The 13500-nt window shown below is 38.5% G+C and overlaps 1 protein-coding gene across 2 annotated transcripts in view; it reads left to right on the top strand.

The window, feature by feature from the left end:
• Window positions 1–13500, top strand: part of TH1 (negative elongation factor complex member TH1) — a 142283-nt gene that overhangs the window by 87238 nt on the left and 41545 nt on the right. For both annotated transcript variants that reach the window (XM_067147054.2, XM_067147053.2), the window contains one exon: window positions 4149–4359. In XM_067147054.2, the coding sequence (XP_067003155.1) occupies window positions 4149–4359 (211 nt within the window). The remainder of the gene's footprint in view (window positions 1–4148; window positions 4360–13500) is intronic.

The following is a 13500-nucleotide window of genomic DNA, read 5'->3' on the forward strand; positions in this document are numbered from 1 at the left end:
CAACTAACAGCAGCAACACGAAACAACAGTAGACGATGTGTGATGTAATACAGCCTCAACAATGTCCGACATATTGGCCAATATAACACAGGACATATATTTTCAACAATGGATAAACACACAATTTCAAATACAGATCAATCAAAAACATAAGTTAGAAATACTGTATATAGATGGGTCGTCAATAGCCCAGTGAGCACATATGTGTTAAGTCAGGGAAAAGTATATGATCGGGTGGAAAGATACAGAAATAGAGGACAAAATATCAGTGATGAACCCTGTAGGAAGAGACCAGTTTGGATTACAGTTGAGACATTGAAACTGTAGACTGACCATGGAATTTGTGACAGAGGTGAGTCATTGTTGATTAAATTGCAGCAAAATTCAACACGAGTCATAGTCTGTGTTTGGTATCATCCATGATGACCGTGGCTCGAGAGTAATGTGTTACCGATGTGTGCCATGGCAGTTGGTAGGATGATCACAACCTAGGCAGCATAATTTCAGATCAGAGGAGACCCTTATGCACTGAAATGCTGTGAATGCCTTCTTACCGTCCGACCTGGTGATTAATGCCACTTCTGCTTTCCCACTCCCACCAGCACCCACACTGCCTTCCACCCCATTCCATTTGCGGACAACATGCAGCTTGTTTCATATTGTTTATTGCTTACAGTAGCAGATACCATTGGTACTGAGTCCACTAAGGAGGTGTACTATTTTAGTCATAAAATTAGCACCAGGAACAGAAAACAGAACCATTTAACAATCCAGCAGAAACTTTGTGCGCTAGGATCTGAATGTTTAGGTAATGGTGGAAGACTGTGCAGTTAATTTGTAATCAGTTAGGAATCAGGGAAATTATGGTAAATGATTGGCAGCGCAATTAAGAATGTCTTCAGACCAATTGTACTCGCGTGGAATCATTAAAAATATATTTTGTGTTGTGTTGTAAAGGAACTCCATTATTGGATTGATAATGAAGTATATTATACAGTAAAGTATTGATTATCCAAAACCATTGGGGACTGAGGGCGTTCAAATAAATGATTTTTTGGATAACCGATCATTCATGAAAAAAAAAGTACATCAAACACAAAACTGTATATATATTACGCATCACATGTTACAAATAACCTTACATAATAACTCACTCACGTACCTGTGCTTCGCTACGGAATTCTACGTTGTTTATGGAATACTAGGTAAAATGCTGTACACGTTGTGAGTAAGATTTAATATTAGTTTGCATTGCTCCTAGCATTACCTGAGACACCAGGGGGAGGTCGGCATATTTCGTTTCTCATATTAAGTCTGAGTTGGGGAGTCTTCACAATGGCAAGGCCCCATTTCCTACTGCCAGTCACAGTCAATTTGAGAGTTTAGATTATAATGGCAAGCTCCCTTGGCCTTCTGCCAGTCACAATCGAGTGGATTGTTTTCTCATAAGATACGAATTTCATTTTTGATCTGTATTGACAAATATACGATGTGTAAAGGAATAGATAAGGTCCACTTATTCAATACAAATTTTAATGAAAAATATATTTTATCATTATCTTGGGTCTAGTTTTGACCTGCTGAGAGGTCATCCTCAGCCATTTACATGTACAAATTAGCAAAAATCAATAAAATAGTGAACACTAAAAGAGTAAAACCAGCTGAAGTATGCATGAACACAGACATGTTGAAAAGAATTCATAAAATCTTCGTGGAATCTGTGAATCGCTAGTTATGATGATGTGATGTCTTTTTAAAGTCCTTGGAGAATTTCAATATAATATGTTGAGATGATTAAAAATACTCTTTAGAATTAGCTGAATAGGACAGTCTCAGATAGTGAGTGTAATAACAACAACCAGTCAATTCCTTAAGCTTGAAGAGGCTTGTGTGTTAAAATAGTCATTATTCATAACATTTGTTAAGAATGAAGCCATGTTTTCCAGTGTTGACTTAGTTAAATGTAACAAAGGCTTTTCAGCAAATACAATGTAAATTATAACACTATAAACATACCTCTAAAATACACACTAACATACAAAGAATGACATGTTTCGTTCTACAAGAACATCCTCAGATTCTATCAAATCACTTAAAACAAGCTTATATATGTACAGTATTGTTTACGTAGCGTTAGGGTGCAGGGATTGTTTGGTGGCGGGGATTATTCACGTAAATATGGTTGTTATTCAGAAATTTCATTAGTATTATAGGTGGGGTTGGAATGATGTTATAAGTGAATGTACGAGTTTTCCAGAATTTTGAGCAAGGGGCCTTTTTTGTAACTTTTATAATAACAAGATCTTGTTCAATAGGTGAAAAAGTATGATTGAAATTAAACAAGTGCTGACACATAGCAGAGAAACAGTTGTACACATCACCCAGAAACAATTGTGTTTTATGGCGTTAACATGTCCTACGTAATGAGTAAGGAGTCATGAAGTTCCTGCCTGTCTGACGGTTGTAGGTGGAGTCACAGTTGGTGCATTTTAATTTGTAGACTCCAGAATTTAGAATTTTATTATGTTGGTTAACTGAATAGGTATTATAAAAGTGGACAAATTATAACTAGTTGTAAAAGCTATATTCAGGTTTTGTTTCGTGAAAACATTGGTGATCTGGTATTATAATTATTATTAAATGTGAAGGAAGAATATATTTTCTTTTGGTGGGGGGGGCTTTGTTTCTTTGATTAAAGTCGAAGAAGATTTATTTTTAATTTTATTTATTATTTTGACAATTAATTATTTGTTGTAGCCATTGTTTCTGGCTATTGAATGTATCATATTTAATTCTTGTTTGAGATCCTTTTGGGATAGAGGGATAATGAAGGCTCTATAGATTATGCTGTAGTAGGCGGCTTTTTGTATGTCTGGCGGTGTAATGTATCTTGCCGGAGGGTATTCGCAGTTTGGGTAGGTTTTCTTCGTATATAATATGAGAGGCGATTTGTGTGTCTGTCTAGTGATGGTTAGATATAAATAATTTGTGGATCGATTAGATTCTGATTCGCCAAAGGGTACCGCCAATACTAAGGCAAGATAACTGTTGAGTCATCAAGAAAACTTTCAGTGGTGTGTTCATAAGTTTGCTCAGTGTAATGCAATGTTAATTTAAGGTAATGACATTTTCATAAATAACAGCATCTAAGAACTTTTTGGATAAACTTAATAAAAACTTCAGTAATCAGTATGAAGTATGCAGAGCACTGGTTAACTTAATTTTATTATAGTATGTTGCAGGAATGAAAAAAAACAAGGCTTAAGATAAATTACAGTTTTTGCTCTTAAATTATTTTTTTTAAGTGATCCACTTTTTTGTCTGCCATTGTATTTTTAAAAGATAGTTTCAAATGTTCGGCTGCTTCAGTATCAGCTGACAGTTTTTCATCCTGGATGTCCAATTCTGTAATTCCATGCTTAGATTTTAAACGCATAAGCCAGTCGGTAGTCGTTTTAAAATCAGCGTTACCCCTTAGTTTCTTATTTGTTTCAAGAGGTTTTCCACAAATCAAAGGACTACTTATTAGTTGTCCTTGGTTACATACTTGTATGAAACGTGTAAACTGCAGTGTCTAACTCCTAGTCTTCTTGCTATTTTCGTTGTTTTTCTGTGCAAGCTTACATCTTCACTGTCCAGTACACTCAGACTTTGTAATGGCATCACTGTTCTTTTCAACTTACGACTCCATATTCCTGAGCTAAGCTTGATCCAGAAAGACCATTCTTCAACTGCTCTATTATTTTAACTTTATTGAAAACGCTGAGGACAATGCAATTACGTTGAGTAGCCATTGCAAACGGCACAACTACAGCACTGTGTGTCACAAGTGAAAATTCACAAATCACGGGCGACGCGGGGTGGGTCATGCAAGCCAGTTGGCAGGGAGGGTGAAAGCATTGCAGTGTTACAGCAGTGTAGCGACAGCCAACTGCAATGCTTTTGGTTAACTGATGTTCCAGTTGATCGGTATTTGGACAATCAATGTTGTATTGTAGTAACATAGTACTATAAATTGCATCCACTACACCAGCCAAGTAGATTACACAGCACAGGTCATGTAGCTCTAAGTTCGTTTGACAGCATTGCAGATGGACACAGTGTTTGTGTTAAAACAGCTAACAAGGACAATATATATGCTTGTGCAGGTTTCCTGTGGTGTCTGTGGGCGTGGTCCGATGGGTAGAAAGCACGGTGACAGAGCCCAGCTACTTTAAACTCTGCACCGAACACACTCCTATCCACCTGGCTCTGCTGGATGAAGTGGTTACCTGTCACCAACTGCTTCACCCGAAAGTGCTCCAGCTGCTCATACAGTTGTTTGAGTCCAAACAGGATGAGCTTGAGATTCTTGTTCAGGTGAGTATAGCTACTGAGGCCCAGCTGTTTATGGGAACATCACGTAGTTTTTCTCCTTTGTACTAGCCTAATTACTAACTGGTAATGTTCCTTAACCGGAGTGAAGTCACACACGATCAAAAAGACCCCTCCTTAATGGATCTCTGATAACTCAGCAACTCATTTTTGTGCATGCTTTAGTAGCAGTTGTCATTATTTGTTGCTTCTTGTTTCCTTTATTTTTGAAAAAGAGAAACAAAAAAAGAAAATTTCAGGTTATAAAACAAGAACTAAAATCATAATCTCGTTTGGTTCTTTCATGTTAATTATTATTACACTTAACACTCAACTTTCTTCATGTTATCCCAGTTATTCCTGGTGTCGCTAAGAACCACCCAGGCTCCTCTTGGTTTTGACTGGGGTATTAAGATCAGATGCCCTTTGTGACACCGCATGATTCTTTAGATAAAATCTCAACTGGGATTTGAACCTCAGTGTTCTGGGTTGGAAGCCAGCAGCTATGCCACTGAGCTAATCATGCCTCCCAATTATACTTAATAATAATTTACATAAATATTACACAAAAGAAGCCTACTTAACCGATTGCCCAGATTACGGTGTTGAAAGGGACAGAACAATATTTCATGTTATACTAAACTGCAAACGCAGTAAATACATGCATCCATCCCATCATCGTTCAGTCTGCAAGCTTCTATGAATTAACTAAGTGCTTTCACAATCCTATGTTTGCAGATGGTTCTGTAGCCTTGTTTAATTCTACACCTCTCACCTGCTAGTCATTAAAAACTGCGTTTAACTGTCGTCACCTTGGTCTGCTTCTGTTTCTCTTTCCTTCCACGGTCAGTTCCATTATACTTCATGGCAAACTATCTGCCTACATTTACCTTGCATGATCCTACCACCGAAGTCTGTTTGTGCGTACAGTTTTATCCATTGAGATTATTTCTGACGTGGCCTTTATCTTGTCATTCCAAATACCATCCTACCATTGCTCCCACTTTTTGTTCTAGCAATCATTCTTGCTATTTTCCATTTCTATTACTTACAACTTGAATTAAATATCCTGCTTCCACCGAGTTTTCACTCCTGTACAGCAAATTTGTTTTGAAAGGAGACCGATGAAAAGATGGTTTTGTCAGAGAGCTGACATCTTTCTTACAGTATACTGCTGATTGATTACAACTGCGAGTGCATTGAATTTGCTTTATTACACCTTCCTTTGATTTCATTTCCTATTCTACCTTCCTTGAGGAATACACGACATAAATAAGAACTATCTGTGTCGGTGCGATGTAAGGCAAATTCTAAAAAGAAAATATATATACTTCAAACGTTCCTTCTGTTAGCATTTTGTATCCCCTCCCATACGTTTTTTTACCCGCTGACATCACTTTAGTCCTAGAAATGCTCAATTTCATATCATATTCATCGCACCTCTTTTCAAGCTCCAAGATGATAAATCGCAGGCTTTAAGGAAAGTCTACCGTGAAGATCTAGGGGAACAGTATGGCTTGGAAAATAACAGGGCAACAACAATCCTGATGTTTACACTGAAAACATTAGTATAAAGAAAAAATATCTTAGAAATATCAGGCTGAGTGACTCAGATGGTTGAGGCGCTGGCCTTCTGACCCCAACTTGGCAGGTTTAATCTTGGCTCAGTCCACTGGTATTTGAAGGTACTCAGATACATCAGCCTCATGTCTGTAGATTTACTGGCACGTTAAAGAACTCTTGCGGGACTAAATTCTGGGACTTTTACTTCTCCGAAAACTGTAAAAGTAATTAGTGGGATGTAAAGCCAAAAACATTATTATTTTATTTTCCTACAAATTGAAGAGGTGTGTTACAGTGTACAGAGAGCCTAGGTGTAGAAATGCCTGCTTAGGAATAGTGTGGCATTCTTAATAAATGAGGTAAAACTACTGTAGAAATCATGCAAGAGTTGTGTCCAAATATGTGATGGTTGTTCAGACTTGTTTGTGACTATCTGTGGAATACTGCAAGGATGTGCTTTCATTACTGTAATGGATTATATAATGAGAAGGGTTGAAATGAAGACTTAAGAAACTGAACGACTGGAATTATGTGTTTGTAGAATTTGATCTCAAACTAAGTCACTCCTAAACTGTGGTGCTGTCTGTTAGTGGACGAACAAGCCGATCAAAGATCACCTTGGATGGAGAAAAGCTTGACGAAGTGGATCATTTCGGATATCCGAACAATGTGCTCACAGAAAATAATGGATGTCGTGCAGATATCACCAACAAAGTCCAAAAAGTCCTAACACTATTTTCCTTATTACTGATGAATTGTGATCCTTTGACTGTTTTAAGTATGAACTATGGTTTTCCATTTGAGCTAGTATGCTCCTGGTCTGACTGAGATTTGAAGAGGTTTCCCAGTGAAGTGTTTAATTTGGTCTGACCTCATTGATGGAGCAGTGTCCATTAATGTTTGCTTGAACTATGATATTTGTCAGAGCTAGTACCATAATGTCGTACCACTTGACTGAAATACTGCAGAATGCAGTGTCAGCAAATTGTTGAGAGCCTGACACAATGCTGAGTTCGTTCTTGCTGTCCACGAGATGCGAAGGAACTGCGGTCAACACCACGTTTCAAAGGCATCAATTCGCTTTACATCGGATGCTTTCAGTATTTTGGAATCTGCACCAAACAAAAACGTAGAGAACAGTATAATACCAATGTAGTTGGTCCGTTATTGGACATTATAAATTTTCCAGCTAACTCATTCCTGCTTGCCAATAACGGACCAACTATATTGGTATTATAAATTTACTAACTCGGGACAAATATTTCAAGTTCCCTATGGGAATCTACATCTATATCGTAGAAAACAGTATTTAGAGTTCTCCATAAGCTGCTTCTTTGTAGACTCTCCAACCATATCCTCATAAAACTGACTACTGCATTGTGAGCCATTGCTGTGTACGTTCTGATTTGTGTCTTGCAGCTGCCCTGACTAGAAACTAATGGTCCGAGATAGATGACTTCATTAATCACTACCGAGCAAGTGGCTATGCAGTTAGGATCACATAGTTGTCAGCTTGGATTTGGAAGGTAACGGGTTCAGACTCCACTATCGACAGCCCTGAAGATGGTTTTCCATGGTTTCCCCATTTTCACTCTAAGCATATGCTGGGTTTGTGTCTTAAATAAGGCCACAGTCACTTCCCTCCCATTCCTAGCTCTTTCTTAAACCCTCATCGCCATAACACTTGTCTGTATTTGTATGAGGTAAATGTCTACTATTTCACTAATCACTTCACTGTATGGTGACACGTCCTGCAACTGGAGAGAGTGACCTTTATTGACAGTCATCTCCAATCCAAGGGCCTGATTTTCAGCAGTGATCTTACAGAGCATGGGTAGAAGTTCAGGGACATCCTTGGCCAGTATAGTGGTGTCATTCACATAGCACAAGTTTTTTGCCCCGTTTTGACACGTCCCCACCATGGTCCTCCAAAACCTATCTTATTATAAACTCGCTGCAAGCATTGAATGGAGACAGAATGCATCCTTACTGCACCCCCATTTTGATCAGTTATTTTCTATTCCTACAGCTCCAGTGTGTATATCATACAGTCTATTAATCAGGAAGATATGTCTTGGAACTCCCATTTCAGTTAACACTCCAAGGACTGGCCCTTCACACAAATTCAAATGCCTCTTTGTAATCATTGAAACACAATAACATTGTTATTTGGAATTGATCTTTCTCAGTAAATTACTGGAGATTGATTGAATCTCTTATTCCTGCATGGCCTACTTGTATCTGGTGGTCTAGATAACTTTGCAACTTCTGATCAGTTATATGAAGGAAAATTTTGCTCACACATGATATGAGTTATATAGTTCAATGGTTGTTACATTTTTGTGTGGATCCTGGATTGGAATAAAGATTGAACATGTCCAGTTATCTGGCAAGTTGCCCAAGTGCCAAAAATTGGAGCAAAGATTAAACAGTATGTCGATTATGTTATCACCTAGAGCTTGAAGGAACTTGTGCTGATGTCACCAGGGCTCGGTGCTTTATGTGCTTTCAGGTGCTGTATAGCGAGTTCAACTTATGATTTCAGTATATCTAGTTCCTGATCGTGATTCAAAAGATCCACCCCGTGTTTTTTCTCTAACTCATCATGTTCCCTGTGATATAACTCTGTACATATTCTCTCCATCTTTCCATGACCGTCTGTCTCTCCCAAACTATGTGGCCATGTTTATTCGCAGTTGAAAGGTTGTTGGGCTTTAACTGCTATGTGATTTCCCTAAATTTCCGTTCATGCCACCAAGTACAAAAACTGCTGTGTGATTTCCAAATTCTGCTAAGAACCAGAATGACTTTTTGCAATAGTTTTTGTGTGCTCATCATAAACGTGGACTCCAACCGTCAGAGAAGTAAGCAAGTTCCAAGAAGGGAAAAAGAAATACAGTACAGTACCTCAGAACAGTGGTCAAAGAAAAATTGACAACAATGAGTAATATCCGTATTCATGTAATACGTCTGCAGGTTCAAATTAAAATTTCTCCAAAATGAAGCCTCATCTAGGACCAGACTACGTTGTTTGGACCAAAGGGACACACAGTAGCTGGAAACATTGGTTCAAGCAGGAAATCCAAGCAGGTTTGATTAGATCAAATAAGATGTGGAGAAACAAAGGCTGAAGTGGTAGTAGATCCAGCAGGAAGAAACCTACCTAGAAAACCTCAAGTGATGGGCACTTGGATATCCTACCTGGGCAACTGGAGGCAGTCTTTGATGATATACAAGGTAATCAAGTCAGTTCTTCCCGTTTTCGATTGTCAGGAAAAACAAGTTATACTGCTCATGGCGGGCAGGAGGGGGAACATTGACCTTGCCCAATAGAAGTGCGCTTTGCACTCACAGCCGTTGTGCATTCCGAAGTGGACGGCCACAGGACCTCAATGATAAGGCCCTGACAACAACCATAGAAGGGAACGGACATGTGGTGAACGTGCCTTACACTTGCAGGTACATATGAACCACTTCAACTTCATCTGCACCACATCAGGAAGATGTTCGGATTGAGCAGCTGGGTCAGAAGCCAACAAGCAATGAGTGGCAACAGACAATGCAGCTGAAGGAACTAACATTGGTTAATTGCAAGAGTGTACTGCTCTTGCATGACAGTGCATGCCCACATATGGCACAGGTGGTCAGGGATACAGTACATTGACTTCCCTAGGAGACACTGTGCCATCCACCGTATTCTCCAGATCTTTTGCCAATAGATTATCACCTTTTCCATTCTCTGCACGGCCACTTTAATGGGAAATCCTTTGCAAACAAGGTAAACAGGTGACAGGTATTTGTGGACTACTTTGCATCCGAGATCCCTGCTTTGTCCTACCAATGATAATTAAGGGTTATAAATTTCATGTTGTTGGTCCGTATTGAACTGAGAATAACATATGAGTAACAACACAGTAAAGGTTTCCACCTATTCAATACAAAATATATTCACAATATTTTAAAATTACATGGAACTAGTTTCGACCCATCTAGGGATCATCATCAGCCACATCAAAGCAAAGATCACTCTTGACGAAATCCTAAGAATATGTTGATTTTAACAGTATGATTATTATGGAATAACAAGTGAATGTGATAAATGAAAAGAGATGTTAGTATGGGGCAGGTGAGTAATAGCTAATAAATATACAAGGAATATACATAAGAGGTTTGGAACAAAGTATAAAAGGGGGGGGATAGAATAATTTGTTCTCTACTTGTTGATAGAAAAGTGTCCATTGTGCGTTTGAAAGTGGTTTAGTCGCTGCGAGGTGAGTGTCGTATAATTTCTGATTCAAAAAAGATTTCTTCCTGTACAAGAATTTAATTTCGTCTCTTAACCATATTTTGTTGGTTTTGTTTTGAATTTTGATGGTTTGGGGTGAAATCCGATGTTTCTTTTTATTGCTTCTTAGAAAACCTCTTATGTATATTATGTATATTCCTTGTATATTTATTAGCTATTACTCACCTGTCCCATACTAACATCTCTTTTCATTTACCACATTCACTTGTTATTCCATAATAATCTTACTGTTAAAATTAACATGTTCTTAGGATTTTGTCAATAGTGATCTTTGCTTTGATGTGGCTGATGATGACCACTAGATGGGTCGAAACTAGTTCCATGTAATTTTAAAATATTGTGAATATATTTTGTATTGAATAGGTGGAAACCTTTACTGTGTTGTTACTCATATGTTACTACCAGTGATAGGTAGCTGGAAGCACATTGGCAAAAGATGTTGGATGCCAGTGGTGATTACTTCGTTAACTAGTGCCATGAGCTGTATACTTTGTCATTTCTAATTAAAACTGCAAGAATTTGTTCAGTTACCTTGTGTCAGTTAGTTTATTGTGCTCTGAACATTGTAGCTTCTGAATTGACATTCTAGCCACTTTTCAATCTATCTGATGGTTTTAGGTATACCGTATTTATTTGTGTAATCCCCCCCCCCCCCCCAATTATTTTACTTTATTTCACCCTCAAAAATGGGGAGGAAAAGTTATGCAAATCTTAATTAAAAATGGAAATGAAAAATCAAACATAATTACCTTACCTAAGTTATGAAATTTATTTACGCCTAAAATAGTACGAAATAATCGAAAATATGTGTAACACAATTCATTTTAATAAAAATTCAAAGGCAATATTACGTTCCCTAGCAATAATTACAGTGGAACTTCGATTCTACGTTTTTGGAGGGACCCCGGAAAAAAAGAACGTACAACACGGGAAAACGGAAAATCCGGGAACGAATGAACCATCAACAATTTGGCTAAACATCACAAAAATGACATGTGTACTTATAATCTTACAAACGCCCCTAAAACAAACCAAACTACAGCCCCAAAGGGCCTTCTGCCTACCAAGCGACCGCCCTCGGTCCGAAAACCTGCAGATTACGAGGTGACGCATGGTCAGTGTGACGAATCCTCTCGGCCGTTATTCCTGGTTCTCTAGACCGCGGTTGCCATATCACTATTAAATTGCTCCTTAATTAAAGTTAATCGTAAAATGACTGAACTTGGAACCGGCTCTCATATCCAGGTTAAAATCCTGACCTGGCCAGTAATCGAACCCGGGCTCTCCGGGTGAGAGGCAGGCAAGTTAGACCACGGGGCTGGATTCGAACGTTAATTACCGGCATGTGACTTAAAAATCTCAAAACTTTACATTCAGTTTTACTGAGGAAACTTCGTCAGTTTCCTCTGAAAACTTTTTTCAGTCAGCAGCTTTGATCAGCCAAACTCTTCGAGAAATCTAATACCCGTAACGCCAAGCCAAACAACAATCGACCACAAGTAGTTTTCTATTCTCTAATCTAATAAAATAAAGTACCGTACATTAGATACAAAAGCGTCCAACATGGTGGCAAAATCCTTTTTTTTTTTAAGTCTTCCATTGTAATTTGATCATGGGTATACTGTTCCCAGTCAGTTTATGGAAATCTTGTCATCATCATCATCATCATCATCATCATCATCATCATCATCATCATCATCAGTTTTCCACTCCAGTTGCCCGGGTGTGGTTTACGAGCACTCTCCACTTATGTCTGTCCATGTACCACTCTTCTCTCAAGACGACATCCCAGCTGACTCCTCTTGTTCCTATGTCCTCTTTCACTTGGTCCAGCCCTCTCTTCCTAGGTCTTCCTACCGGTAGTTTTCCGGCCACGACTGTGTGTAGCCATTGTTTTGCTGTCCTTCCATCGTCCAATCGATTGACATGGCCAAACCATTTCAAACGGGCCCTTGTCACTTTTTCATTCAGGGATGGGTACACACCAGCTTCCTCCCTTATTCTTTCATTCCTTACCCTGTCCCTTTTTGTCTTCTGTACCATAGTACGTAGGAACTTCATTTCTGTGGCTTGTAGTTTGCTATCCACTTGTTGGGTTGTTGTGCAGGTTTCTAGGCCATATGTTAGTATGGGGGTGAAGTATGATTGGAATAGAATCTGCTTTGATCTTAAGGGAACTTGTTAATTCTAGAGAAGGTTCCGAACTTGATGGTAAAACTGAGCTGATTTTTTAATGCGGTTGTTAAACTCATGCTGTATTCTGTTATCACTTGAAATGATGCACCCAAGATATTTATATTGGTCTACTGTTTCCAGCTGTGTACCTTCCAGCATTATTTTTCCTTTCTTCTTCTGTCTGTTGACAAACGTAGTAACAGTTTTCAATTTATTTATTGTTAATCCGTGTGCTTTCAAATGTTCATTCCAGGTGTTCAGCCTCTCTTGGACTTCCTTCTCTGTATTTTCCCAAATTACTACATCATCTGCAAATGCAAATGCATTGATGTCCATATTGTTCTTCTGCTTAATTTCTTTCATGACTTCATCCATGACAGTGATAAAAAGTAAGGGTGAAAGGGTACTGCCTTGTTGCACTCCTTTAGTGGTTTGGAACCAATCAGAATTACCATTTCCTATCTGTACGCAACTGCAGCAGTCTTCGTAAAGCATTTTAACTTTCTGGATAAGGCCTTTGGGTACATTTTTCTTTCTTAAGCATTCCCATATAGTCTTCCTTGGAACACTATCAAATGCTTTTTCGAGATCCAAAAACACTAGTGTTAAGTCTTTGCCCTTCTCCCAATGCTTTTCTAACAGTATTTTAAGTGCAAATATGAGATCGGTAGTTGATTGGTGTTCTCTGAATCCATATTGTTCTTCCTGTAGTTGTGGTTCTATTATTTTCCTTAGCCTTTTTTCAAGTATTTTCTCAAATATTTTCAAACCATGAGACAATAAAGTGATCCCTCTATAATTGCTACATTTCTTCCAGCTTCCTTTTTTGAAGAGAGGTATTATTATTATTCCCTTTTTCCAATCATCTGGGACTTTCCTTTCCTTCCATATTGCATTAATTACTCTATGAAGCCACTGTATTCCTATTGCACCAGTTGCTTTGATCATATCTGCACTGACTTCATCAAATCCTGTTGATCTTTCTTTGGGCATACTATTAAGGGCAGTATCTACTTCCTTCCATGTTGGCGGGCTCTCTTGGTCAGCCTCATCATTGCAGCTTAAACTGACCTGCGTGGTTACATCATTGGAGTCTTTCCCAG

Source organism: Anabrus simplex, chromosome 5 (assembly GCF_040414725.1).
Source record: "Anabrus simplex isolate iqAnaSimp1 chromosome 5, ASM4041472v1, whole genome shotgun sequence".
NCBI lineage: Eukaryota > Metazoa > Arthropoda > Insecta > Orthoptera > Tettigoniidae > Anabrus > Anabrus simplex.